Source organism: Clupea harengus, chromosome 23 (assembly GCF_900700415.2).
Source record: "Clupea harengus chromosome 23, Ch_v2.0.2, whole genome shotgun sequence".
Taxonomy (NCBI): Eukaryota; Metazoa; Chordata; class Actinopteri; order Clupeiformes; family Clupeidae; genus Clupea; species Clupea harengus.
The window spans coordinates 2860804-2885803 of NC_045174.1; the positions used below are offsets into that span (position 1 = coordinate 2860804).

The 25000-nt window shown below is 45.0% G+C and overlaps 3 protein-coding genes across 9 annotated transcripts in view; all 3 read left to right on the forward strand.

Moving 5' to 3' along the window:
• Nucleotides 1–14032, forward strand: part of abca5 (ATP-binding cassette, sub-family A (ABC1), member 5) — a 30038-nt gene extending 16006 nt beyond the window's left edge. The window contains exons 22-37 of the mRNA XM_031561338.2: nt 1–102; nt 569–682; nt 1044–1181; nt 1610–1678; nt 2125–2216; nt 2484–2613; nt 2871–2988; nt 3191–3282; nt 3647–3822; nt 4593–4668; nt 5104–5198; nt 6029–6148; nt 6381–6533; nt 6796–6875; nt 7065–7120; nt 9432–14032. The exon at nt 1–102 is cut by the window's left edge and continues 69 nt beyond it. Coding sequence (XP_031417198.1) covers nt 1–102; nt 569–682; nt 1044–1181; nt 1610–1678; nt 2125–2216; nt 2484–2613; nt 2871–2988; nt 3191–3282; nt 3647–3822; nt 4593–4668; nt 5104–5198; nt 6029–6148; nt 6381–6533; nt 6796–6875; nt 7065–7120; nt 9432–9572 — 1752 coding nt within the window. The 3' untranslated portion in view covers nt 9573–14032. The remainder of the gene's footprint in view (nt 103–568; nt 683–1043; nt 1182–1609; nt 1679–2124; nt 2217–2483; nt 2614–2870; nt 2989–3190; nt 3283–3646; nt 3823–4592; nt 4669–5103; nt 5199–6028; nt 6149–6380; nt 6534–6795; nt 6876–7064; nt 7121–9431) is intronic.
• A 337-nt stretch (nt 14033–14369) lies between these two features.
• On the forward strand, nt 14370–19250 carry chmp6b (charged multivesicular body protein 6b). The gene is made up of 8 exons (XM_012820050.3): nt 14370–14628; nt 15096–15205; nt 15965–16052; nt 16323–16409; nt 16796–16861; nt 16971–17051; nt 17323–17395; nt 17670–19250. Exons 1-8 carry the CDS (start codon nt 14566–14568, stop codon nt 17723–17725), a joined length of 624 nt encoding a protein of 207 aa, XP_012675504.1. The 5' UTR covers nt 14370–14565; the 3' UTR covers nt 17726–19250.
• A 1532-nt stretch (nt 19251–20782) lies between these two features.
• Nucleotides 20783–25000, forward strand: part of baiap2b (BAR/IMD domain containing adaptor protein 2b) — an 85165-nt gene continuing 80947 nt past the window's right edge. For 6 of the 7 annotated variants that reach the window (XR_004163019.2, XM_031561440.2, XM_031561441.2 and 3 more), the window contains exon 1: nt 20783–21070. Coding sequence is in view for 6 of the 7 variants with exons in the window: in XM_031561440.2 (XP_031417300.1) it covers nt 20999–21070 (72 nt within the window). In the remaining variant the exon portion in view is untranslated. The remainder of the gene's footprint in view (nt 21071–25000) is intronic. The other variant, XM_031561442.2, reaches the window with a different exon arrangement.

Below are 25000 nucleotides of genomic sequence, written 5' to 3' on the forward strand. Positions count from 1 at the left end.
ATCGACATCCCGTTTTACTCGCTCATCCTCACCTGCATGACCTGCACCCTCTTCTCCTTCCACTCCACCAAACTCCTCACCTCCAGCAACGTCACTGCTGTGGTCAGTGCTCACACAGACACACAGACACACAGACACACAGACACACAGACACAAGACACAAGACACAAGACACAAGACACCAGACACCAGACACCAGACACCAGACACCAGACACCAGACACCAGACACCAGACACCAGACACCAGACACCAGACACCAGACACCAGACACCAGACACTTTTGTGTGAGTCTTATTATCTTGCGCACACGCACAAGTGCACAAAGAGACACCAACACACACGGAGCCACACATTGTTCCGAGAAAGGGAAGTTTTACTCACACACACACACACACACACACACACACACACACATTGATCGTAGAAAAGGATATTGTACTTCAATATAGCTGGGCAGTGGGTTTAATTAAGTTTATTGATCCAAATGACCCACTGTCTCATCTCCCTTTTTCTTTCTCCATGTCTCCTCTCTCTCTCTCTCTCTCTCTGTTCTTCCTCTCATCCAGGTGCTGTGTCTGATCGGCTTCAGCCCCGCCATGATCCTCTTCACGTACTGCGTGTCCTTCATGTTCACCAGGGTCCAGAGCAACAGGGACTTCTTCTCCGTGGTGTCCATGATGGTGAGCACGGAGGACGGAGGAAGGGCCCACCAGTGATTAGGGGCCCAGTGATCCGCTTACACCCAAATTACTAACTGCAAAGTGGTGGCAGAATGTTCAGTCTTACCAGAAAGCATTTTGTAAAATAATGGCAAGTTTTTTTTTTTATTGAAAAACCCAAAGAGAGAGGCCAGAGGAACTTTAATGCCATTCCTGTGTCTCTCTGTGTGTGTGTGTGTGTGTGTGTCTGTGTGTGTGTGTGTGTGTGTGTGTGTGTGTGTCTGTGTGTGTGTGTGTGTGTGTGTGTGTGTGTGTGTGTGTGTGTGTGTGTGTGTCTGTGTGTGTCTGTGTGTCTGTGTGTCTGTGTGTGTGTGCATGCCAGGTGTGTGTGGTCTCAGCCTCCACGGTGCAGCTGGCGTTTGTGAATAAAATGGGGGTCCTGACGCGGGTCCTCCACAACACGCTCTGCTTCTGCAACCCCCTCTACCCGCTCATGGGCTGCCTCAACTGCGTCACCAAGGTGGGTCTGCTCACCGCCGCCCGGCCATCACCACACAAACGCTCCATTACTCACTGTGTTCCCCTGAAGGGCTCCTATAGCTCATCTGACTGAGTCGTGGGTTTGTTACCCCACGGGAACACGTGCACTGATAAACGACTAGATCTGTACAATAGTTTAAGTTACTGGATGGAAGCATCTGATCAGTGTAAATGTATTCACAAATGACTTCAGTCACTACTAATAGAATCCCTAATATGCTGCAATGAACTGCTCTTCGTTTCTCATGTTCCCCCTAAAGTGCACTACTTTACATAATGGATATAGAAATGGACCTCTAATCATCAACACAAACTGTTCAAGCTACTTGGAATGTTCCCACATCATTTCTGCCATGTCCGTTCGCCTCTCATGCCCTGGAGGTTTAGTGAAACCGTTTTCTCTCCTAGGCAACCTTCATTCCATCCACTGTGGAGGACGAGCTTCTGTGGAAGGGCCTGCTTATCGCTGTGCTCGCAGTAAGAGGCATTTAGTGTTTGTCTGCCGTTCCTAGAGTGATTATCTCATGCGTTATGGGCTGTTAAAGACTGTTAAAAGTATTTTTTGTTACTCTCTCACTGTTTTGCCTGCTCACTCACTCCAGTCGATTGAAAGTCAAAGAAACTTTGTATAACATAGTATTGCTAAAGCATCTCTTAACGTAGGAATTTATACAAAATATGTCCAAAGGATAAGCTAATATTAGGCAAAAAAAATGCAAAGTATGAACTCTCTCCATTTTTCTTTCTTTCTATAACGGTCTCTCTCTCTCTCTCGGTCTCTCTTCCCTCTCTCTCTCTCTCTCTTTCTCTCTATCTATCTATCTATCTATCTATCTATCTCTCTCTCTCTCTCTCTCTCTCTCTCTCTCTCTCTCTCTCTCTCTCTCTCTGTCTCTCTTCCCTCTCCTCCACCCTCTATCTAGCCCTACCTGCAATGCATCCTGCTGCTGTTCCTGCTGCGATGGCTGGAGCTGCGCTATGGAGGCAAGACCATGAAGACGGACCAGCTCTGCAGGTTAGCACGAGCTCTCGCTCCCTTACACACACACACACACACACACACACACATACACACACACACACACACACACACACATACACACGTACGCACAGTTTGACACATGAAAGATTGAGCTTGGTTTGTGGTGCAATTTAATGATTGGTATACTGAACCTTGTGCTTTTTGGAGGAAATATGGAGGACAGACTACAATTGGCAACATCTAAGGGCTTTGGATGTGTCCGTTTGCTCCGATCTGTGACCTTGCGTGTGGGTTTCTCAGGATCTCCTCCGAGGCAAAGGGCAAAGTTCAGCGTAACCCGGAAGAGAACATGGAGGAGGACGAGGATGAAGATGTGATGGTGGAGAAGGCCCGCGTCAAAGAGGCCCTCACCTGCCAGGCCTGTGAAGAGGTGTGTCTGTGTCTGTGTGTGTGTGTGTGTGTGTGTGTGTGTGTGTGTGTGTGTGTGTGTGTGTGTGTGTGTGTGTGTGTGGTGCACGCCCGCACGCCCGCACGCCCGTGTGTCTTCGGTCTACAATGATCTGTGTTCATCATATTTATATTCAGTTACATTATGGTCATATATCCTATCCTGTGATGAATGAACTAGTATTTGAATTTGTGTGCAGTTCTTTGTATTAATGTGTGTGTCTGTGTGTGTGTCCTCAGAAACCGGTGGTGGTTGTGAGTAACCTGAGGAAGCAGTATAAAGCCCGGCGTGGGGGCTTCTCCCTCAGTAAGAAGAGGAGGGTGGCCACGAAGAACGTCTCCTTCTGTGTCCGCAAAGGCAAGCCTCTCCTCTCACACGCATCCTCTCCTCCTCTTCCTCCTCCTCCTCTCCTCTCCTCTTTACTTCTTATCTGTATCTCTCTCCTACATCCTGTCTTCCCTTGCTGATGATGTAGCTCCTGCCCTGACCGGTGTGACCTTTGACCTTTGGTGTGCTGGAATGAGGGTTTAACCTTTGACCTGTGGTCTTACCTGTGCAGGTGAGGTGCTTGGGCTGCTGGGGCCCAATGGAGCAGGGAAGAGCACAATCATGCACATGCTGGCTGGAGACACTGATCCCACAGCTGGACAGGTCTGTCTGTCTGTCTGTCTGTCTGTCTGTCTGTCTGTCTGTCTGTCTGTCTGTCTGTCTGTCTGTCTGTCTGTCTGTCTGTCTGTCTACTTGAACGTTTGTCAATATTTGTCTTTGTGTCTGACTTGTGATTTACCCGGTGTCTTTACTGGGGTTCAGGCTCTGGGCTCTGTAAAGCGCCTAGAGACAATTGTATTGTTATGGCGCTATATAAATAAAATTGAATTGAATTGAATTTATAGTCATGTATTTAATACAAGTAAACAGGCTAATGCCTTGTTTATTAAACAACAGGAATGACCTCACCATATTTGTGCCCATTAGCTGTGTCTGTACCCATGTTCTCTGTTCTCTCCCTGCACAGATCCTGATGGGAGACTACAGCACAGACTTCCATCCTGTGGATAACCCGCTGGAGCACGTGGGCTACTGCCCTCAGGTCAACCCGCTGTGGCCCCGCGTCACCCTCCAGGAGCACCTGCAGATCTACGCCGCCATCAAGGGCCTCCGTCCGCAGGATGTCCCCAACATCATCAAACGGTAACAGAATCCCTGCTCTTCTCTTCTCTTCTCTTCTCTTCTCTTCTCTTCTCCTCCTCTTTCTCAGTCCTTCCTTTCCTCACCACCACCTTTCCTTCTGTCTGGTCACCCTTTGGCTCTCTTCCTTTCCTCTCATTTTTGGGCTGCTCTTCTCTCGTCTTCCACGCCGTCTTTTCCTGTCCTCTCCTCTCCTCACCATCCCAGTCTCTTCTCTTCCACTCTGCCCTCCCTTCTCATCCCTCTCTTCTCCACCTCCTTTCCCACTTTGCCCATGCTTCTTCTCTATCCCCTGATCTCTTCACTCTTGTTTGGCATTGCTCTTCTCCTCTCCTCTCATCCTTTCTTCTCATTTCTCCATCATCTGTTCATCCTCCATTCGCCATGTCCTCTTCAGCTGTCCTTCTCCACCTCATCACTGTACTCAGAGAACGCTCACTCTGATAGTCCTCAGAGCCAGTCTGTCACAGAGGAGACTATCGAACTACGCGTCGGTGTCCTGTTTGTCCTGTCCGGGGTTTATTTTTTTGTACTGACCGGCGGACTATGCATTATCCCTTACATTGCATGCCCTGACTAATGCATTATATTATAACGTACCTAGCTTGTGTTACTTGTGGTACACATGCCAGTACACGTGCAAAGTAATGAAACATGTGACAAGAACATTTTATATCATTTTATAGATGGAAGTCAGTTCTCTTCTCCAATATAGTTTGATCTTATAAGTCTGGTGTGTGTGTGTGTGTGGTGTGTGTGTGTTTGGCTCACAGCGTGGTCAATGCTCTGGAGCTGAAGGAGCACCTCCACAAGCAGGCCAAGAACCTCTCTGCGGGCATCAAGAGGAAGGTGAGCGTCCCGTCCCCTCACTGGAGCCCAGCGCTGTCCTCCTCACCGCCTCCGCTCTAAGCCCCAGGGGCCCATGAGTCACCAGCACGGGGCCCTCTCCCTCACGGGGCCACACTAGAGCAGAGGCAGACGGCCAGCTCTGAGGAGCTTAGAGCACCACTCTCATGACTCAACTCTTAGTCATGGAGCACAGGCTCTGCCCTAGTCTCAAGTGGGAGTCAAGAATGATGCCCTGCTCGTTTAAATTTAGACCACAAGTTTCCCACCATCCCAACTTCTATTTATATGCTGCAGGGAGAAGATTAATATGAGAGTCTTTTGTATTTGTTAATGCATGTATGTATGTATGTATGTATGTATGTGCCTATATTGTTGTTTGTTTGTTTGTAGTATGATGGTAATAAATGTGCATGTCTTGATGTTTTTTTCCTGCAGCTGTGCTTTGCGCTGAGCATGCTGGGAAACCCTCAGATCGTGCTGCTGGACGAGCCGTCCACTGGGATGGACCCCAAGTCCAAGCAGAGGATGTGGTGAGGAGTCTCTGCAACCCTTCCCAGGGTCCCTCTCAAAATCACTCAATGCCCTCTCTCTCTATCTCTAAATCCATGTTTAAATCCCTGGTGGATACAAGAATAGTGGTTCTACCAGCAGACGGAGAACGTGGCTCAGTTCAGGGAGAGATGGTGTGTAAGGGAGGGGATAATTACCTTCATGACCATGGGAGGCTTGTTTTTAACTGGTGAAATGGACTTCTGAATGGTGTTTTACCTAAAGGGTTTTAAAAATCAAAATGCTCTCTCTGTCTCTCTCTCTGTGTTTCTGTCTCTCTCTCTCTCTCTCTCTCTCCCTGTGTTTGCGTCTGCTTGTTACTGATGTGGTTGTAGAGCCAAGGCTAGAGGATAGAGTTGAGGAGTGAGTATCTGAGCCGTGGGCTGGAGGGGGCTTAGAGCTTCAGAGTTCCCCTGCTGTTGAACTGGCACCGAGGGGTGTGATGGATCTGAGGGGATTGATTCACTGCAGTGTGTGTGGCCGTTATTCCGCACATACTGAGTGTGTGTAGCGCCTCTCTGCTACTCTTTTCTCAGCCTCTCTGGTTGCTGGCTGTTGATTTGTTTTCAGTGCAGTGGGAATGTGACTGGGACTGTCTCTGGGAGTCTCTGCATTTGTGTTTCACTCCCAGGCAGCAGGGCAAAGCATGGTTTTATTGTGTTTTTTTTTGTTTTAAGTCATTGGATGTTGGTTCATTGTCAGTGTATAATATAATGTAATGTAATGTGTCATTTCAATGTAACTGTATGGGTAGAGGGGGCACCTCTGTTACAGTTAGCTCACTGTGTTGCTTTGGTGTTTCCCCTGACAGGAGGGCCATCCGCGCCGCCTTCAAGAACCGGCAGCGAGGCGCCATCTTGACCACGCACTACATGGAGGAGGCCGAGGCCGTGTGTGACCGCGTGGCCATCATGGTGTCGGGACAGCTGAGGTAACCTCACTATCTAGAGTTCACAACGGAGTTCCTTTGTTTACCCAGAGTGCTCTCTTCCCTGTACTATCCCACAAACCTTTGCTGTGCTGGTCTGTGTAATAGAATAAGCCCTGGAGTTTAATGTAGTACAAAGGTCCAAGAGAGTTTGTCCAAACTGTTCTTTGGTGTGTGTGCGTGTGCGTGTGCGTGTGTGTGTGTGTGTGTGTGCTTGTGTGTGTGTGCGTTACAGGTGTATTGGCACCATCCAGCACCTGAAGGCGAAGTATGGGCGTGGCTACAGCCTGGAGATCAAGCTGAGGGAGGAGTTAACAGGGCTGCAGCAGGTGGCTCTGCTCCACAAGGAGATCCTCCGCATCTTCCCCCACGCAGCACGACAGGAGAGGTGTGTGTGTGTGTGTGTGTGTGTGTGTGTGTGTGTGTGTGTGTGTGTGTGGGGGGGGGATGCATCTTCCCCCACGCAGCACGACAGGAGAGGTGTGTGTGTGTGTGTGTGTGCGTGCGTTGGAATGTTGATGACCATACCTTCATATATGTCTGCAGTGTGAATGTGTGTTGCTGGTGTGAATGTATGCGCTTGTGCTGGGGTCCCAGGGGGCACCAGTGACGTGATCCCGTCTCTCTCTCTCGCTCTCCCACTCTCCCAGGTTCTCCACGCTCCTGGTGTACAAGATCCCCATGGAGGACGTGAAGTCTCTGGCCAAGGCCTTCTCCCAGCTGGAGACCGGTGAGTGGGGAACACCTTTTCACCTCTGCTATGAGGTCACTTCCTGAGTGATGGTCACTGCGAGTGTGTGAGCCAATAGGGGAAGGCCTAGTGCTCCAGTGTGCTAGTGGTGTCCAGAGAGCTGTTGTGTGCTGTTGTCGTCTAACATCTGTTTCTCTGCCCCTTCTTGTCCCCCCCCCCCACACACAGCAAAGCAAAACTTCAACTTTGAAGAGTACAACTTCTCCCAGTCGACACTAGAGCAGGTTAGTGCTGACCTCTGGGTTTGATCTGTGCACAACATGTCACATTGTACAGTATTATACAATATTATACTATTTAGTTAGATTAGATTAGATTAGATTCATTACTCATGTAGTAGTTTGTAGATGAGCCCCTGAGTGAAATAAGATATGGACCATTCTACCGAATTGGTGCAAAGTGTGGTCCCACAACAAGAAAAACTATTTACAAAACAATTAAGTATTCAGACATAGATATTTACTAAGAACATGTTATGGTCTATTTAAACCCAAGACATTACATGAGATAGGGATAAGCTAAATATATACAAAATCATCATTTATAGGGTACTTTCTATTGGGAAGTAGCTGTCCACAACCCTGACATCTAAATTTCAGTTATCAAAAATAACACTTTTTAGATTTTTTTAGATTTTTTTCAATTATCTAATTTCAAAGATCTTTATGATTAAGTTTAAACAGAACTTGGAAGATTTAGATTTATTGTGGGTTTGATTTAAAAAAAAAAATAAACTATACTCAAAAAATCATGTCCATAGTTTTCATGTCACTACCGAAACACAGGAGTTTTAGTCCGTTGGCTGAGCCTGTTTTTTAGCCACACCCCTGCATTTATAACCAGGCAGTGATACTGCATCCCTGTCCCTCATGGCTGAATGGTAAGTAGCTAGATCCCATACTTTTGATATAAATGTGTTCCAAAGTCTGAAAATCAGTGTGTAACCTTAAGAATTGTCACTACCGAACACCTTTTTTTCTTCAATTAAGTAAACTTTTTGGGGTTTTATGCAAAGTATTATGTTTGTTTGTGTGTACACCTCTTCAAAGATTTGTTTGCTAGCCATGTGCTTGCTAGAATTATTTATTTATGCTCAAATTTAGCTAGAATTGTCACTACCGAAACAGTCACTACCGAAACAGTCGCTACCAAATCATATGGTAAAGTTTCGGTAGTGACATGATCGTTTCGGTAGTGACAAATGGAATGGTAAGTAGTTCAATCCCATCATTTTGAAATAAATGTGTTATGTGGAACTAAATGGTAAAGATGTAGATAATGCTGATTTCTATCTGAATTGTTCAGGAGAGAAAGAATCATAAGACACCAAAATGCCAAAAGAAAAAAGTGGAGCAGAGAGGCTGAGAGAATACCGACAAAGAGTGAGGGATGACCCAGTGAAACACCAAGAATATTTAAGGAAGGAAAGAGAAAGAAATAAGAAACGAAAGGAAGAAGGAAAGTTGAAATGTATCAGTGATTTATCCAACAGGGAGCAAAAGAAGGTCAGAAAATCATGGAGGAAAGACAGCAAAAGCAACAAACATTTGTGTTTTTAATATTCCCAACCTAAAGCATGGTATGAGTTAAGATTAAGCAATAAGGTTGAGGAAATATGATACAACCTTGCAAACAAAATACTGTGGTCACTACCGAAAACAGTGCTGTCACTACCGAAACACTGGATGTTTTGTAAAAAATAAAGTATATTGAGTTATCAACTAAAATGTTATGATACTGATTGGTTTAATGTATGTTCAATTTCATCAATCATCAACTCTGGAATCAATATGAATATTGCACTTAGATTTTGATGAATTGTATAAATTGAACTTTGAAATTTGGTAAAAATTTCATTTTTATTGATTTCATTGTGAAAACCTTCAAGAAATATTTGTAAAAATACTCTTCAGAGAAGGGAAGGAAACACAATCTGAACAGGTTAATAATAATACGTTTTTACTATAGTTTATTACCATGTTTCGGTAGTGACAATTTTAGGGAGAGGAAAAACATTCCAACACATTCTGAAAATACAATATAAAAATTGACGGTTCATTTACAAGATATGTGTACTTTAGATATGGTACAATATATATACGGACAAAGTTTTGGGAATAAAACATACAAATTTTCAAAATATTTCCAACCTGACTTTGCACCAATTCGGTAGAATGGCCGAAACATATTCTTTCATGTAGGATATAAAAAGTGCATGGAAAAAGAAAAGTTAAAGGGAGAGTAATATGCAAGGGGAAAATGTTAAGAAGTTGTGAGAAGAAAATCAGAGGCAGTGAGTTGTTAAGCTGTGACCGCACGTGCCCGTGTGAAGTGGGTGGTTAAGCCGTGCGTTGTGCCCGTGTGAAGTGGGTGGTTAAGCCGTGCGTTGTGCCCGTGTGAGGTCAGTGTCCAGGTCAGTGGGTGGTTAAGCCGTGCGTTGTGCCCGTGTGAGGTCAGTGTCCAGGTCAGTGGGGGGTTAAGCCGTGTGTTGTGCCCGTGTGAAGTGGGTGGTTAAGCCGTGCGTTGTGCCCGCAGGTGTTCATGGAGTTTGCCAAGGAGCAGGACAACGAGGAGGAGGAGGTGGGCTCCCTCAGCACCACCTTCCAGTGGCAGCGCCTCCGCCAGGACGGCCCGGCGCCCGCCAACCACGCCGACAGCATCGTGCACCAGCTCTGATCCCACCCGCGTCTACGCCGCCTCCTCCAATCTGGAGACGCCCGCGCGTGTCACACACTCCAGGCCCCCCCCACTTCTCGTTGGTGGTGCCGCCCACTGCTTGTCCGCCTCTTGTGATTGGATTCTCTGGGCAGGGGTTGCTACAAATTATGTACAACGTCTGTGCACTGGATGCTTACACACTCCAGGATAGGTTTGTGTGTGTGTGTGTGTGTGTGTGGTGTGCGTGTGCGTGTGTGCGCGTGTGCGCGTGTGTGTTATATGGTGAACTAACACCCTTTGTCGGCACAGCAAAGGTCTCTGCTCTATCTGAGCCTTCATCAAAGACTCCTCCCCTTTTTTTTATACCAAACCCCCCCCCCAGAAAAAAGAAAGAAAAAAAACTCAGAATCTCCTATTTTTTGATGTCCTACGGGGGGGATATGGGCTAGAGTATTTATTAGTTTCGTATCTCCTCTTGTCAAACAGAACTCTTCACCTTCCCTCTCCTCGGCCACTCCACACTCGCCCCGTCCCCACTGACTTACGTCCGACAGCTCGTCCAGCTGGTCGTCTGCTTGTGAGACCAGACACCTGGACACAACCTTCCCAGCTCTGGGCTCTGTGGCTCCTTGGGTGCATAGGGGATCCTGTCTTACCAAAGCAGTACTCCTCATAATCCTCCAACTCATGATCTCATCTGCATCGATCCTGAGAGAAACTTCTACTGTCTGTAGCATGTGTTTGACTGAAGTATTATCTATATATACATACATAAAATATATTATATATAAGCATTATATATAATATATATCGAAATATGAGAGTGTATATATACACACAGACAAAGAGTTCTGGGTGAAGAGCCAGCTATTGAAAAGCTGTGAAAGAGATTTTAGATTTTGTTTTGATTTGTTTCTGATGCACTACTGTGGTGTAGCTGACGATACCAGCACAATGACTCTGATTCTGTCCTTTATCGCCATCTAGTGGCGATGTGCTCCTAAGGCAATAACCTTTCCATTTGCCTTCATGCCAGGGGGAGCTACGACTCCGTCCTCACTCTTTATTATTCTTTTCCTTCCCCTCTCTCTCTCTCTCTCTCTCTCTCTCTCTCTCTCTCTCTCCCCATCCTTGTTTTTTCTCCATGTCTCTGTGCCAGTCTCTTTCTCTCTCCTCTTCTTTCTCTCTCCTCCTTCTCCTCCTCCTCCTGTTTCCTCCTCTCTCCCATGTTTATAATGGAGCACAGACACTACAGTGTTGTAGCGCCACATGCACCAGCATGCGTGGGTCATACCATGTGAATCGGACTCTCTTCCCCCCCCCAGACCGAGGGTGTGGGAGCTGCCCCCTTCTTCCCCTCCTTACTGCATGCTTCAAGCCCCACTAGTACTCTGGGGGCTTTTCCTCCGTGGTGTAGACTCTTTCTTCTAGAAGATGTCACGTGAATGGAAACAGGGGCCTAAAGTCGTCCTCTGTCCCCGCCTTGAGAACAGATATAGTCCAAAATATGTATAAGGTACTCTGCACATAGAGCCCAGCGATGTCATTGCCAACAATGTAGATATCATTTTGCTTGTATGTGCTCGTTGTTGAAGGCAGGTTTTACTCCTTTTTCTTTGAATAGCTTGTGCCTCAGGCTCAGATTAAGATTGGAAGAGATTTTGATTTGAGTTTACTGAAAGCAGGATTTCAGATGTGTAATCCCAGCTCCCAGTTGGACGGTGTCATTTTTCATCCCGGTTTAGTTTGTTTTCTTTCTGTGTCTGGCCCCATAAGTAAAGCAGAGAAGTTTGAATGGACTGGACAGGTCCCCCTCCTTTGAGATGCATCGGTAAAGAGAGTCCTTTTTAAAAAAAACTTTAGTATGACATAGATGCAAGTGTTGTATTTTTTTTGGCGCGATATGTGGTATGTGTGGAACACAGGTATGGAGATGGGATTCAGTTGTAGAGAGGGCCACATGAAATCTTCCATGTTCTGCTTGGAGCTTACATTTTCCTTGTACACATGGCACAAGGCCACCTGATTGGCTGAACTCAGTTCCAGAGGCCACCTGATTGGCTGAATGGTGATCCTGCTTCTGTACAGCTTGTTTATGGCAGAGTGGTATTGAAAGGGGGACAGGATGTAAGTGAGCATATGTGCGTTGGTCTTACTGATATTGAACCTGTACAGTAGTACGCCGAATCACTCCTACTTCATTTGTTTGCCATATTTTACTTGTTGGTTTGTTGCCTTTTTTCAGGTCGAGGTGGCTACAGACGGGCATCTGCTTCAGAGCATTTCTCCAGTGCAGCACAGTTCTGTAATTGTGTTTTGGAATGGAAATGCTTCATCGATGTTAACATTTAAAGGGCTGAGGGCTGAGATTCCTTTTCTTAATGCTTTTAGGAAAAACACTAGGGAGTTGCCTTGTTTCATGGCTGACATTTAATGGTGATTTTTCTTGTTTTGTACATATTTAAGATTTCTAATTGCACACAAAGTATCTTAAGCACATCTGACATTGTCCATTTAGTAATTACTCGTGGGTGTGATGGTAAAAGGGGATGTTGTGATGTATTTTACAGGGCAGGATATGGAGGTCCTCAACATCTATATTTTTTGGCAATACAAAAAAAGATTTTCTCACCTCCATGTCCTAACTTCTATTGTGATGGTATGTTAACAACTTATTTTCTGAAAAAGAAAAACATGTATATTTATTTTTGAAAATCTTGGCAGAAGTCATAGTGGATCACAGGTTTTTTTTTTTTTTTTCAGGAATAATTTTATTGTCATTTTTCTGGTATTCACTGAAAGAGACAATATGTAGTTTTGTTGTAAGAAAAGAAGAGTTCATCTTGACCTGCAACAATGCTGACATTTCAGGGTTCGATCAAACAAAAGTGTTTCTCACCGCTCCTCAGTAAGACTTAATTCTGAACAGTAAGGTTTTTTTTCTGTTAAACATTGCTTATGTTCTTAAATATAAATCCAATATGAACCAATACAAAAATGTCACACTATTGGTATAACTTCAAGAAACAAATATTACAAACAAATATTAACTGATATCTGTATAGGTACGTAGTTGTTGGGATGGGAAAAAATGTATCTTTGTTAAAATGGAAACCTACACACTGTCATATGTCTGGGCTTTTGCTTGTTGGTGTGGTGTTCAACTTGTCACGCAAAACTACTCCGATCAGTTCATCTGGTAAAGATTGTGTCTGGGATTAAACCCATCACTCAATCTCCAGTCTAGGCTCTACTCTCCTTGAGGTGTGGTGAGGGGAGTTTGGACGTATTCTAGAGTTAATCTGGAAGTATTCTCTTGTTTCAGAAGTGGTGGTATTGCTTCAAATCCAAGTGGTGTGTTGATTTATCTGTGGAAGGGGTGATTAGTGTTATTTTAATCTTATTTTTGTTTAGTGAACTCTTTTTTTTTTATTTAGCACACATGTAGCATTAGTGAATGGGACAAATGAATACATTTGGCCCGTTTTTTCTTCTGCAAGATATGTGTGTGATGGAGTGAGTGTACCAGAGAAAGAGTGTGTGTGTGTGTGTGTGTGTGTCTGTCTGTCTGTCTGTCTGTGGTGGTAGTGATTTCCTAGGGTCCCTCCTACTGAATTATGTATTTAACCAAGTTCATCTTTTTTTCTATAAAGTGCAATATATAAATATGTGTGCGAACGATCACAGCATCACGTGAACTTTGTGTGTTGTCTGTTCCGTAATCTGTTAAGTGTCTTGCGGTTCAAATGTAGCCACCAATATGTAACTGATAGACAGCTTGGCTTTTGCACTACTTTTATCCGGTCCCCAATTTCCAAACCTGGAAGGCATACGCCTACACATGAAACAACGATCAATTTGTTATTGGACAAAATGCCTTCTTAAGTCGTACTGGTTGTTTTGGTTTTTGAAAGCGTATTTCACCTTGGAGACACATGTTTATGCATCATGTAATATAATAATGTTCCACAGATTGGTCACCTCACTGACACAGGCTCCAGTAAAACGGCAATACAGCTTTTTTTTCAAGAGCAGCATGACTTCATTTAAACTGACAACTGATCATTTTCCCTTTTTTAAAAGATTTGAACAGCTTTCTGGCATTATCCAGTGTTTGACCATGTTTGAGAACTTTTGTACGTTGTAACTTTTATCTGTATTATGCAATCTTTATAAGATGAATTGTGCACTGAATTTTTTTTTAACTCCGTTGTGTTTAGTCATGTGACCTTACGTGCCCACACAGCCCTTGGTGGCACCCCAGGTAGCGACTGGGTCTGGCCCTGACCCGGCTGATCTGCTCCAGACAGAGGCTGGGCGTGGTTCCGATCTGTTCCTGAGTCGGCCTCTATTGGGCACTGCGTAAGAGTCCCGGTGCTTTGGAGTTCACGTGTGCACTTTTCACTAAAGACATGTACCACCTAGGCACTACTGCTCAACATCTCCCCTAATCCTTAAATAAAAATGTAAAAATGAAATCGCGTTGTCTTTTTGATCGGGAAAGATGTTGCCTAGGCTACTTCCGTACCTTGTGTATAGTCAGCTTACAGGCTAAATATAGATGTAAGTCGTAGTCGTTAATATTTAAATGTATGCAGATAGTTTCTTTAATCTAACTACAGAAGACGGGCGAACTTTGAATATTGTACTGCGTTTGACAACCATAATAGTAACGCGAAACACACATAAAACAAACGACATCATGGGTTTGTATTAGTTGTTACTATGTTTCCAATCACGGTACAAATGTATCAATACTAGAAGGTGCCCGTCGTTGTTTAACGTTTCGACTTTGTCGTTGCAACATTGCAATTGTCCTTCGCCGTCTTCCATACTTCCTGTTGTGTGGGGTGCGGTTGGATATGCTGAGTTGAGAGGAATGATTATCCAGCATGCTAAAATAAGAACGACTGACCTGAATTATGAAATTAGAGAAAGGATTTTCCTAATATTAGCTTTGTAAACAAATCCTTCTGATATCAGCGCAGAGCGGCGGGGATGCTGCTTCGCAATGGGAAACATTTTCGGCAAAAAGAGACGTACTCGAGTGACAGAGCAGGACAGAGCGATTTTGGTGAGCTAGAAAGCTAGCTAGCAAATGGTCTTAATATAATGATTCAATTTAGCAACACAACCACATATACCGGTATATCCCTAGTGTTTTCCAGTAACGTTAGTATCACCTGCCTGCAAGAATAAACTGTCACAATCCCTATTAGGTTTCCCCCCCAGTGATTTATTTCTTGAACAAGAAGTAAACAAGTTAGCGATGGCCGTAAGACTGGTATCAGTTACTTAAAAGATTGCTGAATCACACACTGTAATTAGGCTTAGATACTATCTTGTAAGGCAATTAAAGCAATCTACTTGCGGTCGCCAACATTATCAGGCCAGGGAATAGATCAGCCTACAGTAAAGTTTGAAGGTTTCTTCTTCAGTGAAAATGTTGAATTGAATTTACAGATTAAGCCTATATTGCTAGGTAAACATTTACCCAGGGTTGTAAATGGTAACTTAGTCACAATCTTTTTCTGTCTCCAGCAACTGAAACAGCAGAGAGATAAACTGAGGCAGTACCAGAAGAGGATCAATTTGCAACTGGACAAGGAGAGACTGCTAGCCAAGCAGCTGTTGAAGGATGGGAAGAAAGAGTAAGGCCCCTGTTTAAATGAATCAAGTCAGCCCGGTGGCAGACAGAGGGATTCAGTAAACTCTACTTTGCTCAGTCCATTCTTTTAACTGAATTGGCCAGCTGCATGTAAATTCCCAGCGTGAATTATGTGTCTGTATGAAGCTGGAACATAAAAACATCTGAACTTGAAAGAGGCCGTATGCAACAATTTGCCACGTCTTGAAGCATGTTTTCATAGGCAACTAGTAATGGTATCATCTTCTTATCAATGTTATTGTATGTATGTAGTCATGTGAAGGACAGAAAGACACACCTGTCATTCCAACTAGCTATCTAGGCCATGCACTGCGCAGTTCTGTGGTCAGTTCTGGATCACCCCACGGAAATGTGAAGGAAAAGAAAAAAAAGCTTTCACAGCACAACATCAACTTTATCAGCAAAAGACATGAGTTGGCATGCTAGAAATCCCTTTTGTCAGTGCCAACTGTGCTGTTGGGGTTTCTCTGGATTTTGCGTGCCCTCTGGGTAGTTAGATTACTAGATTTGGACCAAAACTGCTGCTGCTGCTTTAATGTTCAGTAAATGTGCCAACAGTGGATCCATATATGCAACGTAGGGATGGAAACATTCATAGGAAACACAGACCTTGGAACATTGCTGTGTGACCATTTCTAACCAGTTCCTTAGCCTCTGGTAGACTAGCTTGAAACCCCTTTTGAATGTATCTATGAGTGTGTATGTTCACCTTGCCTGTGTGTGTGTGTGTGGCTTGTTTCAGAAAAGCCCTCCTTTTGCTTAAGAAGAAGCGCTATCAGGACCAACTCCTGGACAAGACGGAGAGCCAGATAAGCAACCTGGAGCGCATGGTAAATCCCAGACTTCTAGAAGAGCCATTAGTATCACTTCAGTCATAGTGACGATGGGTCATGCAAGAACAAACTTTCGCAAATATAAACTCTTAACCTTTTAATACAGCTTAACTTTAACTGGGTTCTTACCTATTTCTGTTTTCTTAAGCTCTGTTTTATACTGATAGTGGTTGTGAAGCTCTTTTGAAGTTTGTTAGCCCTCACATTTTAAGGTAGGTAGAGTTCAGCTGTGTCAATCTCAACTTTTCACAACATCAAACTTCTCAGGTTCAAGACCTGGAGTTTGCCCAGATTGAGCTGAAGGTCATCGAAGGGCTGAAGGTCGGCAACGACTGCCTGAAGAAGATGCATGAGGTACTGCACAGTTGGTATTCACTACACATATGAAGGTTGAGGTATAATACCTTGCCAAATATAGACAACATGGTCTTCAAATAAGCGTTGGCCATAACGGCAAACAGTCCTGTATTATGTGTGAAGTTTGATTGATGCCATAATGGTCTTCTAACTGTAGTCATTCTTGAGTGTTGAGAACTACGATCATGCTTTCTCTCATCTGTCAGTGTGTAGCTTACTCTAAAATAAGATACTCACCAGTAATAACTAGTAAACAATCACGAGAAATGCTACTGGAATGTCCTTTTGTTTGATGTCATAACAACATTACCACCAAGTCATGTTGGTTGTGGAAGAGCTCAGTTTGTACATGCTTTATGAATGCTGGGAAATGCCCCTCTCAGGTGATGTCCGTGGAGGAGGTGGAGAGAATCATGGATGAGACCCAGGACTCCATAGAGTACCAGAGGGTAAGCCTGCGACTGTGTACGCCCCCCCCACATTGTTCTACAGGTGGTATAGTCCACCTGCAGATTGGTTGATTGAGCTCAATTCTTTTTTTTTTTTGTCTGTCCACAGCAAATCGATGACATGCTGGCGGGCTCCTTCACCCAGGAGGATGAGGACGCTGTGTTGGCTGAGCTGGAGGCCATCACACAGGTGTGTGTGTGTGTGTGTGTGTGTGTGTGTGTGTGTGTGTGTGTGTGTGTGTGTGTGTGTGTGCGCTTGTTTTACATGACCACATTCTATACATTTCATAATGTCACCAACCGGTTTGTTAAGATGGACGATAGCTAGATCTGTTCTACTCTTGCCATCCTGGTCGATGTATGTGTCTAGTCTTTCTGTTGTCTTGCTGTATATTTCCATGTCTTTTCATGAGGTGTTGAGTGAAGAAATGATATCATGACCTGCCCTCTCTTGTATGTAGGGAGATGTTGAGCTTCCTGAAGTTCCAGATGAGGCCTTACCAGAGGTTCCAGAGGAAGAAGAGGAGGAACCTGGTGTGTATACACAATCACACACACACACACACACACACACACACAGAGACAGTCAAACACACAGTGACACACACAGACAGTCACACACACAGACAGTCACACACATATACAAGAGTGAGACAGAGGTGGATACAAAACCCAGTAAACGCATCCCCACAGAGGAAATCTTTCTTTCATTCTATACCAATGCGTGATCTTGAGATTGATTGCTGTCTTCTTCATTGCCTGCTGGCGTGGACCTCTATCTATCTAACTCACTGTCGCTGTGTTGCAGAGAGGAAGAAGGAGAGGGCGAAGAGCGCGCAGCAGAGAGAGATGCTGTCCGCGTAGCACCGCGTCTGACCACCAGGGGGTGCACACATTTTCCATGGACTGCTGCAACTCCCCCCAACCTCCCCACCTCCCACAATACATACTCGAATGCGCACACACACACACACACACACACACACACACACATCTGCAGCTTTTCCCCTGCCTCTTTGGTAGAGGGGTTTTGCCATGTAGTTGCCTCTCCTCTCAGCATTTGTTCAGTTCCTTACTATCATGGCTGGTGGCGGGCCTGTCTGATTTTATTCTGATTATTTGTTTTTTTTCTTCAGATCATGAAGGACAGAGGGTACTTCTTACCGTACATGAGGTTTGACTCCCTCAGGATGGCAGTCGATCGTGTCTTTCTCGTTTATGTTGTCGCCTCATTTTATTTTTCTGTCATTATTGGCCTCAGCCACTCCAGCAGTCTCTAAAAGCAACCCATAGACCCAAGTTTCTTGTATGCATATGACACTCCTTTCTCCTCCTCATGGAAACTGACAACCGGAGTGGTGGTCTTGGAGACGACCACTGACCACTGCTCTCCACTAGAATTCTGTCATGTCCTTAGGAGCATCAGCCTGGTGTGAACATCCACTTGATGACTCCGATAGCAGCCCACTGTGGCACGCATCCGGCCCAGCTCTGGCCCAGGCCTGGCATGGGTCTGATCTTCTCAGATCTGTTCGAGAGCCAGCCAATATCAGACACCGCTGTCATTCGAATGCATCTGTGTGAATTTTGTGAAAAGCAGAAAGACACGACTTTTTACATCGGGCTGTACAACTCCCCGGTTCAAAGCAGAGCATCTTTCTGCCTTGCTACTCTGCTTAGTTGCCTGTGTGTGCCATTAGCTAGACAGACTAAACACCTGCTCCGTCCCCTGTGAGATTACACCTGTGTGTCACTGGCGAAAGGGCTAATCCTATTGTCAGCAGGCTTATTCTCCCTCCACTAGATCGTCTGCGGAGGTTTTCGGGAAGATGTTCCTAGAAGATTAGGGCCTGCTACATTCTGGGATGTGTCGGTGTCGCATAAGAGCAGGGCTATTCTCTTTAGGTCACTTTCACTATCTCTTTCTCTCTCGTTAGCACGCACGCTCTCTACCTTTGTCATTCGGTCTGCTCTCTCTCTCTCTCTCTCTCTCTCTCTCTGTTCTATTGCCGTCTTCCATTCACTTCTTTTTGAATGCTCATGAATTGTCGAATTTACTGTACTTTACATATCAGGGTGTAGGACGACTCTTGTAGTCAAAGAAAGATCATGAAGAAGACAAGCTTGAAAACACAAAACCCCAAGAATAATGTACTATCTGATGTGGTCTTATTAGAGTGATTGATTCTGATCAGAATGCTTTTGAGTGTACTAACCCATTTAAAGTAATTTCTTGTAAAGTCAGACAAGTGTTGCTGTATCAAGTCTGGCTGCCATTTGACTTTAGAAAACAGTGGAACTTAAGATCTGAATGGTTTACTTATGGTTTTGTAAGCTGTTCCCCTTTTGTTATTTTGAGAAAATAAAAAAAATGGTATTTTAACTTTAATTTGAAACCTTGTGGTGTATTTGGATGTATGCAATGCATGGTGTTAGCCATAGGGAGGCAGTCTTCTCCAATTCATGTGTAGTACTGGATCTGGAGGTGAACGAATATTTATATAGGTAGGTTGATTGTAAAGGAATGTGAAACGTACATGGCATGGTCGTAAGCGTTAAAACACTGCACTAGACACGGACGCTACACATAGTATGTTCGAACACTGGTAGAAAATCAACTGAATACTGTCATTTCTGAAATTCGAAACGAAAACATTTCTTATTCTCGAAAACTCACTGCAGTGAACACATGGTTGGTCGAGGGGCTCGTACGGAGGACTATTTACTTTCCAACTCGTCGTGGGCATGTGGGCGAGAGAAGAGGCTGGCGGGCGGCCTTGTGAGCAGTATTCTGAGTCATACACGATGTGAAGATCTAGCCTTAATAAACAATTGAGCACAATCATAAAAGAGAGGCGTAGGCTATATGGCAGAGGAGGAGGTGGCGTGAGTTCATACCACAAAGGATATTACCCCAAGGGTATCAACCTACTGCCCCTCAATGTGCCTCAACTACAGTGCCAGGCTAATATTGCAATAATGTAGGCAATAAGTTGAAACATCTATGAAAGTTACCTGAGAAAATCTCGTTCGTGTCATATGACTGAATTAAGGAAACCTGACCCATTTTGCCAAATTGGCATAATTTGACCATAGACCAAGTTAACTTGGAGTAGTAGCTACGTGGGTGCTACGTGGCAGGGAAAGAGAGAGGGAAATGTCTCTATTTTGTGTGTGTGTGTGTGTGTGTGTGCTTGTGTGAAAGCGAAATCCCTTTTAAGGCTTTGGTAGTAGAGTACATTGTGAATGATGCGGAGGATTCCCCACCTACATCACACTCACGCACGTCCTTGGCAAGAATCCGCAGTGACTGCGCTGCCCACACGCCCGCCCGCCCGCGCACAGCCTTTCTGTGGAAGCTGAATTTCTCTCGGTGTAGTATCACGTCACAAACTCAGCCAGTTGCCCAATTCAAATGCAAATACTACTACAGCCTATGCAACCTCTTCACATAACAAGAATAAGGTTTTTACAGTCAATAATGTGAAGTAATAGATCACCCAACATCCAACATGTTATAGCCTATGGTTTTGTTCAATGGAATAATACAATATTGAAAACAAAGAAAATGACCTAATCCATCACAACAGTGAGTCTATCACGGGAAGTCTTCATAAACAGGTGTTTTTTTATACACTGCTACGCCTAACGCAGGACGAACCGTGTTGGCATTCGAAAGTATTATTGTACAATTGCTTCCTGCAAGACTCTTGACCAGGCTACTACCATGAAGAGGGTCTCAGAGCACCACTGCGTGTGCTTCCATGAAGGGAGGCTGTGGTGTTCCTCGTATAGTTCTAGGTACGGCTGACAATCGGCTGAGCTGACAGCGAATATGGGCGGAGCGAGTTTAAACGGTGAGCGCAATCCCGATGACGAGTATACTGCGCTCTCCCTTCCTATCTCTCTCTCTCTCTCGCTCTCTCTCACCCGCTCCCCTCCCGTGTGTGCTGATCGAGCGTGGGACAGTGTGGGTGCAGCGAGTGAGCTCCCTATAAAAGCGGCTGTTCCCGTCTCCGCTGGTCGCATTTCTTGTTGTCCTTACACATTCAAGCGTCTCTTCTGATCTTGTATTTGACTTGTTATTCCCAAACACCTGCAATTTCGCAGTCAATCCACAGGAGGAAACCACCGTCTATGGTGATACCTGAAGCCTCAAATATGTCTCGTACCGAAGAGGTGCACCGTATAACGGAAAATGTCTATAAGGTGAGTGTAATAATTGTTTTCTTCATGTTGAAGAATACAAATTGCAATAACATTTGGTTCAACGTTTTTTCCCCTACTCAAATGTTGCGTCATTTCTGTGATTTGCCTCTTTGAACGCATGTTTGTCCCATGTACGTTAAGTTACTCATCGGAGTTTGTGTTCCTATGAATTTGTGAATGTTGCCTACATTTATGAATGGTGCGACTGCATGAATGTCAAAGTTTTGACACTACAGATAGCCTACGAAGTAACTTATTGCCTGTTTTGTTAGTTCAACGAAAATTAAATCCAAAAGTGTCCTGCGCGCCACGCGCCCTCTGTGTCTGTGTTGTGAAGATTTGGAAGCAGAGTAAATCAGACTACAACAACATACCGTCCTTGACCGACCATAGACGTTTAGTGATCCCTTTTATGAAAACGACTGGTCAACAGAGCTTGCCATATAGGCTCTCAGTTATCAAAACGACCTTGATCTGATGGAGTTGTAAGTTTGACAGACGCCCCTGAGTTTTCTCTGCGTAAAACCAATTTGTCTGAATACTGTAGTTTCATGTGGCATGTTAAGCATGTGGAAGTTGAACCGGTTCGTGTAGTGTCTTTGCTGATGGTGACTGCATGCTTGTACATCAAATAACTTCAAGTTTCAAGTTGTGCATTACCCGTAAGTGTTTAGAGTAAAAGACGCACATAAAACTTTGATCATATGTAGGCTGGTCGCATTGAACTGCCAATCAATAGACAGTTAATCTTAATTTTAAATGAAGTTAAACAAGCCCGTTTCGGGTTATCTAACACGTCGCCTCGGGGTTGATTTGAGCCTATGAGTCCCGGAGTTGTAGCTTCTTGCGTGTGGTTAAGCGCGTCTCATACTGGACCAGATGGATGGTCTTAATCGGTATCCTATCGGGGCGCCTAGCAGGCTAAAGCAGCCTGGAGCGAAGGAGCGGACAGGAACAATAGCTGCTCGTGTTATGCCTCACAGGTCGTTTTCCGTATCTCTCTAGCCAGTTCTTCTCTCACGCTGCTCCCTGCGATTCCTTGCTAATGTGGATTAATTGCGGCCCTTCCTTAATTAAAGAAATGAAAAGCCCGACGCAGTGGTAGGACTCCGTTACTGCTGTGCTGCGGTTAATGATGCGTGTGGATTCATTCCTGACCAACATCTGTTCCTAGAGCCGGGAGAGGCACGTCAGGAGGACAGCTCCGGTCCGGACGAAAAGCAACACCCTTTTAGTGCGTGTGTGTGCGCGCACGTGAGAGAAGGAGAGAGAGAGAGCGAACGAGAGATTAAAACAGTCTGCAGGGGCAGTCACACTGCTACACATTGTTTTGAATGATCAGACTCTGTTTTAGGCTACCCAATGTCTGTTCATGTGTTGGTATTTGAAAATGTACTTAGAAAACCATTGTTGCTAGTGGCAATTAAGGCAGGAACCAAGAAGTTCCCGAAAAAGCAGCATCCTATCAGGTAGCTGCTTTGAAAATAGAGTATGTTTACATCTGCAGTGCTGAGTGGTCTCAGCTCACTGAAATCAATGACTGAAACCAAAGAGGACCAAAAGTGGGTGAAGCTCTGTCAGTGTGTGTGTGTGTGTGTGTGTGTGTGTGTGTGTGTGTGCGTGTGTGTGTGTGTGTGTGTGTGTGGTTTCTCCTCTCAGTGCTTAGGGCCTGAGAGTGCTTTGAGGTGTATTCTCTGAGACTGTGGTGTCGTGTTAGCTGGTGCAACACTCATTCCCCCAGCATTTTGCCTTACCCTTTTAAAAGAGTAAGAGCCTATAAAGCTGCCAGACTGAAATGGCTGAATGGACACTATAGGGAAGAGAGAGAGAGAGAGTGTGTGTGTGTGTGTGTGTGTGTGTGTGTGTGTGTGTGTGTGTGTGTGTGTGTGCACGATTTAGATTGGGGAAATAAGTGTGTGGGTATATATTTATGAAGATGTTCAATTTATTTGTAGAGGTAGGGGGTCATAACATAGTGTGTGTGTATCTCTGTGTGTGTGTCACTGTGCGTGTGTGTGTGTGTGTGTATTTGCATGCATGTGTGCACACTCTCCATTACCCAGGCAGGCAGAGATGTGTGTGAGACCAGCTCTTGTGGTCTCCTTAGTGGAGGTCAGAGGAAGTTCACGCCTGTCAGGGCAGCAGCCACTGGATGCACACGGCCGTGATCCTCTCAGCTCCCTGCTTCCCCGTGGCAGAGACGCTCCAGCGTTAACATGAGAGTAGTGAGAGCAATGGAGCCAAATGAAAATACCCCTTCCTCCCTTCTTCCCTCCCTTCCTCCCTTCCTTCCTTCCTTCCTTTCTTTCATCTCCATCTCACTTGTTCGGTGTGTGTACACGAAGGAATGCCGATGCCCAGGAAGAGCTCTGTTATCGGTATGGTAATCGCTCCGTTAGGGTCGATCGGAAAGCCGGCTGGTGAAGCCACGGTAGCTGGCGAGAAATGCTGGATCGATGGCTGTCGCTGGTGCTAATCAATAGCTTCCTGAAACCTGTGGGACTTTTTTCTATGTGTTTTCACCTGTGGGGTCATTGTAAGAGAGGGTAGTGAGAGGTGGATAGCCCCAGGGAGGTGTGTGTGTGTGTGTGTGTGTGTGTGTGTGTGTGTTTGTGTGTGTGTGTGTGTGTGTGTGTGTGTGTGTGTGTGTGTGTGTGTGTGTGTTTGTGTGTGTATGTATGTATGTGCGTGTGTGTGTGTGTGTGTGGTGCTCTCCTCTGAAGTGTGTATGTTTGTGTGGCCGTGTCTTTCTTTTGCTATTCGAGAGTGAGAGAGAATGTGTGTATGTGTGTGTTCGTGTATGTGCATAAGTGATGCTGTCTAATTAACCCCCGAAGAGTGTGTATATCAAATGTGTCTACAAGTATGTGTGTGTGTGTGTGTGTGTGTGTGGTGGTATCTCATTCTTATGTGTGGATCAGGCTTTCTTTTGATCGCTGGGCTGTTTAATTATAGAGCCAGAGGGAGGCAGTGGGGGTAATCTGACCCACCGCGGGGTGCCGGTTTGTGGGAGACGGATGTTGGCAGGCCTGCTGTGGACGATGAGGCAGCAGTTGTGCCGGAACAGGATGGGCAGCACCACACAGCTCAGCACAGCTCTGTTACGGATGTTAAGGCTAGCGGAGACACACACTCTCTCTCTCTCTCTCAGGCTCATACCGTCGGCAGCCCTCGGCAGCTATGAAGCTCACTAATAGCCTCAGAGTCCGGGCAGAGTCCAGTACAGTCTGAGCAGGTCTCACCACCCCTTCGGTTCAGTCTGCAAGTCTGCATTCTGTTTGGGTGCTCACCTTTGCCCTGCAGCACTAACCCCCACCAAAATTGTATTATGACCCATTCATTAGTTTCATATTTATTATTATATAGCTGTCTCTCTATATATATTCATACACCCATCCATCCCAAACAGAGTGTGTGCTTACTATCCCCCAATATCAGTACCTAACCCCCAAAATGGCATTGTGCTATGTATTTATTTATGAAGTTGAACTGTTCATCTATGCATCTATCAGGGTGTGTGTGTTACAGGTGACAGGTGTTGTATAAGGACCTTAAGAGAAGGTGTGTGCACAGATGTGTGTGGGAGTGAAGTTGACATGTACAGTCACCTGTGGATATGTGACTATGGTAGAGGATTATTCAGTTTATTGTGATTATTTTTTGATTTTTTTTTAAATGGAGTAGGTGGTATAAGCCTTGTCGGATGATCTGTCTGTATACACACGTGTGTGTGTGTGTAATGGTATGTTTGTATATGTACTGTGCTTGTGTGTGTGAGGTTTCATTTTGAGTGAGTTGATTTTCTCGGTACTCAAGAGCTCCTCAGAGAGAAGGCCTTTTTCCCATAGGCAGTCTGTGTTCCAGCCACAGTACCAGCAGATGCTCTCTCTCTCTCGCTCTCTCTATCCCTCCCCCTCTCTCTGTCTCTCT